The following is a 3,818-nucleotide window of genomic DNA, read 5'->3' as shown; positions in this document are numbered from 1 at the left end:
ATTATTGTATATAAATATATAATATAGAAATAGAAAAATAATCAACCACAAAACTGCACCAAATTTCTTCCACTTCATCAGATCAGATCCCAGGAGCCACAGAACAGCTGCTGTGCTGAGTTCCTGCTGGAGCCATGGGATTTTTCCCTCTTTTTCCTCTGGAATGTGTCACCTTTCCCTCTCCTTCTCCCTGCAGGCTGGGCAATACACCTCCATCTTCGTGGACAACAGTGCTGGGGCTCCCATCACCATCCAGAACGGATCTGATTTCATGGGAATGCTGATGGGAGCGTAGCAGGAAGCCTGGGAATGCCAGCCCTGCTTTTGGGACTGAAGCAAACCCCACTCTGACCTTGAAACTGCTCCCTGTACCCGCAGCAATTTGAAACCAGCCAAAATCCTTTCACAGCTCCTCCAGCTTTGCTTCCAGAGGCTGCTGCTGCTTCTCGAGGTCCTCACCAGCTCAATTCCTCATCAGAATTATTCTTTTTATCCTCCTGAAAGAAACTGTTCCTATTTAATTTGTGCTTCACCAGATGCTCACGGAGCAGCACACTGAGATTTGGGGTTTGTTACGTTGTAATTTTATTATTTCACCGTAGCACTTGTAACCAGCACGGGTTTTTTGGGGATTGGTTGGGGGGTGCTTGGGTTTGGAAATGAAGGATTGAGATGGGAAAGAACAGAAATAACGCAGTGACTCTGTTCTGTGTGGTGGGGAGGAAGGGGACAGGGATTTTCCAGCAGAACTGCTTTTTCCATCGAATTATAAATGGTTTAGATCTTCTCCCAGGGTCAGAATTGGATACATTTGACCAGGAATATGTTGAATTCTCACACAATCCAAGGAATCCACGGTCTGAACTCTTTAATTGTGGTTCTTTACATCAAAATATTTCCTTGAAGATCCAAATCCTTCCCTGCCAGTGCTTTGGGATGGGGAAAAGGGAAAGCCAAGGGGAGCACAAACCCCTCACTGCGTTCTTACGATTTAATAAGATAAAACCACGGATTTGGGCACAAAATCTGCATCTTCAGAGTCCCTGGTGAGTGTGTCAGGTGTAGCCCACCGATTGTCCAAATCCAGTGGGAATGGGAGCCTTGGATCAGGCTCAGACCTGTTTGGTCACTGCAGGGAATTAAGGAAAGAAAGCACAGGGCAGGGGTCACTCCCAGCAGCTTTTCCAGGTCTGCCTGCAAAAAACCTGGAGCCTCAAAGTGCTCCCAAAAAAATCCAGGGAATCTTTTCTGGATTTCTGAGTGCAAAAGTAAAGGTGTGAGACTGAGCTTGGCCCACAGCTCCAGGCCATCACCTCATTTTAAGTAGAAACAGGATGACATTTCATGGGATTTGTTATCCAAGACCTGGAAAAATCCTTGGGATTAAACCCCCTCCTCATTTAATGCCCCTCTGCAGCTTTTCCCTCCCCTCAGACTCCTGGGCTCTGAGGATTCACCTGAGCTGAGGGAATTCTTATGGAAAAGCCTCATAAATAGAGGGGGATGAGGCCCAAAATGGAGTCCAGCTCTGCCTGGAGCCTCAAAGTGCTGCCAAAAAAATCCAGGGAATTTCTTCTGGACTTTTGGGTGCAAATAAGGCTGTGAGACCAAGCTTGGCCCACAGCTCCAGGCCATCCTCTTGTTTTAAGTAAAAGGGGGATGACATTCCATGGTGGAAAAATCCTTGGGATTAAACCTCCCTCATTTAACGCCCCTCTGCAGCTTTTCCCTCCCCTCAGACTCCTGGGCTCTGAGGATTCACCTGAGCTGAGGAAATTCTTGTGGAAAAGCCTCATAAATAGAGGGGGATGAGGCCCAAAACAGAGCCCAGCTCCTTGTCCTTGGAAGTTATCCCTTAAAATGCTGCCATTTTTGATCAGCTGCAGCATCTTTGTGCAATGAAGGGTCAGAAAATGTCATTTATTGCTGGGTTTGTTGCAGAAGATCAATCTGTGAGGTTTTACAAGCTCCAGGTGATGCTGCAAAGAGATATTCCAGGAGCTGTGGAAGAACCTGCTGGAAACCAGATTTTAAACTGGTTTTAATCTCCATTATTAATACCTTGAGCCAGACCTTTGAGGGTATAAAAGGATATTTTTATTGTCTTTGTGAAGAATAAATTAAATTGGGACCTGCTGGAAGAAGAAAAGGGCACGGGGAGGGATCAATTTGTGCTGTTGCAGGTAAAAAGTGAATTTAAGGCCATGTTGGATGGAGCTTGGAGCAACCTGGGATAGGGAAGGTGTCCCTGCCCATGGATTTAGGGTCCCTTTGAACACAAACCATTCCATGATTCCATGAATTCCACTTCCCAGCCAGTGGAATGTGCTTGTTCTGTCTAAAACACAGCATTTACCCATGTTTATAAATTCCTCCCTGCCCCACCATAATGCCAGAATTCCCTTTTTGCAGCACATTTTGGGGGAGAAATTCCTTTTAAGCACAAACTGGGATCGGGGGGAATGCACAGCTCTGGAAAAGCAGAGCAAGGAGCCACGATGGTCATTTTTGGAGCTTCAAAAAGCTGATAACACATGAAATATCACTAAATATCACCAAACATCACCAACCCCTGTCAATAAAATGAGATATAAATGAGATATTTTCCCTGGGTTTGATGGAGTGAGTGCAGGCAGGGCACGGGGCCCACATCCCACGTTGTCTCCCTGCCCTGTGCTCTGTTCTTTGGGAATATTTGGAATAAATTTGGCCTGTTCCAGCAGCAGAATCCCGGAGTTGTGACATCCAGCACGTGCTGTTCCACCCCAAGGCTTAACTCGGAGCTAAAATATTTATTTTGTATAGAACTAAAAAACCTTTCTCAGACTTTGCTTTGGGAGTCATGGCTTTTATTCCCCTCCTTTCCATGCTAAGTTTTAATCTCATTTTTCCTGTTTTATTAACAGGGATAATTATGAATAATTATCCTGCTTTTATACCTCTTATCCCTTATTTTAGGGGGGTCTTCCTGCTGTTTTCCCAGCGTTCTCCTGAGAACATCCAGCCCAAAAACTGGGAATAAAGCCTGAAATCTCCCTGGGCAGAAAAAAAAAAAAAGAGAATTAAAGCTCCATCCCTGGAATCTGTCTGGAAGCCACAGGGCCTGGAAGCTCCAGCCAGGAACAGGAATCTTGTGTCAGAATTGAGGGAAAAGGAGCCAAGTTGGCAGAGGGAAGGGACTTTGTGTCTCTTGGTTGATCCTGAGGTCGCTGTCACCCCCCTGGGGGGTTCCATCAGCTCCATTTACCCTCAGGAGGGAGGTCTGGCCCTCCAGGAGTTTTTCTCTGCATCACCAAAGTCTTTTAGCCAAAATTTAAAATGATTATTATTATTTTTAAAGGAGTTTTTTTAAAGCTGTGGATGCTCCCAGCGGTTTTCTTGGTCCCTGGGGCTCCAGCCAGCGTTAAAATGGGGCAAAATGGGTTGAAACAGCAAAAAAAAAATGACCCAAAATTGAGTCTCTGCTGTGGAGGTGCAAGTGAATAAAACTCCTGAGGGATAATGGGGTGTGAAGCAAAGCAGGCAGAAAATTCCCAATCCAGGAAAAGTGAAGGATTCAGCAGTTCAGGATGAAGTTGTTTATAACGAAATAAACCCCCTGAGATTCTGGTTTGGTGGTTCAGGGTGTTCATCCCACCCCCAGGCAAGGGGAGAAACCTAAAAAAGACATAAATTAAATATTTTGGGGTTTTTCGTGTCGTTCAGACATTCCCTGAACAGCCAGGGCAGGGGGATGGGATCCAAACCCCTCATTTTTGGGGTCCTGGCAGAATAAAGAACACCGAGAGCTGCTGCAGCTTTTTTCCTTCAAATTCCTA

The 3,818-nt window shown here is 45.6% G+C and overlaps 1 protein-coding gene across 1 annotated transcript in view; it reads left to right on the top strand.

Annotated features, from left to right (window-relative positions):
• The window catches only part of FAM132A (family with sequence similarity 132 member A), a gene marked incomplete at its 5' end in the record, with an annotated part of 16,710 nt that extends 13,653 nt beyond the window's left edge, over positions 1-3,057 (top strand). Inside the window, one exon of the mRNA XM_008641222.2 lies at positions 197-3,057. Within this exon, the coding sequence (XP_008639444.1) occupies positions 197-295 (99 nt within the window). The remainder of the gene's footprint in view (positions 1-196) is intronic.
• Between the last annotated feature and the right edge of the window lie 761 nt (positions 3,058-3,818).

The sequence above is a fragment of the Corvus brachyrhynchos genome, unplaced genomic scaffold, assembly GCF_000691975.1.
Source record: "Corvus brachyrhynchos isolate BGI_N302 unplaced genomic scaffold, ASM69197v1 scaffold68, whole genome shotgun sequence".
Lineage (NCBI taxonomy): Eukaryota > Metazoa > Chordata > Aves > Passeriformes > Corvidae > Corvus > Corvus brachyrhynchos.
This window is presented reverse-complemented; position numbering and strand designations above follow the sequence as displayed.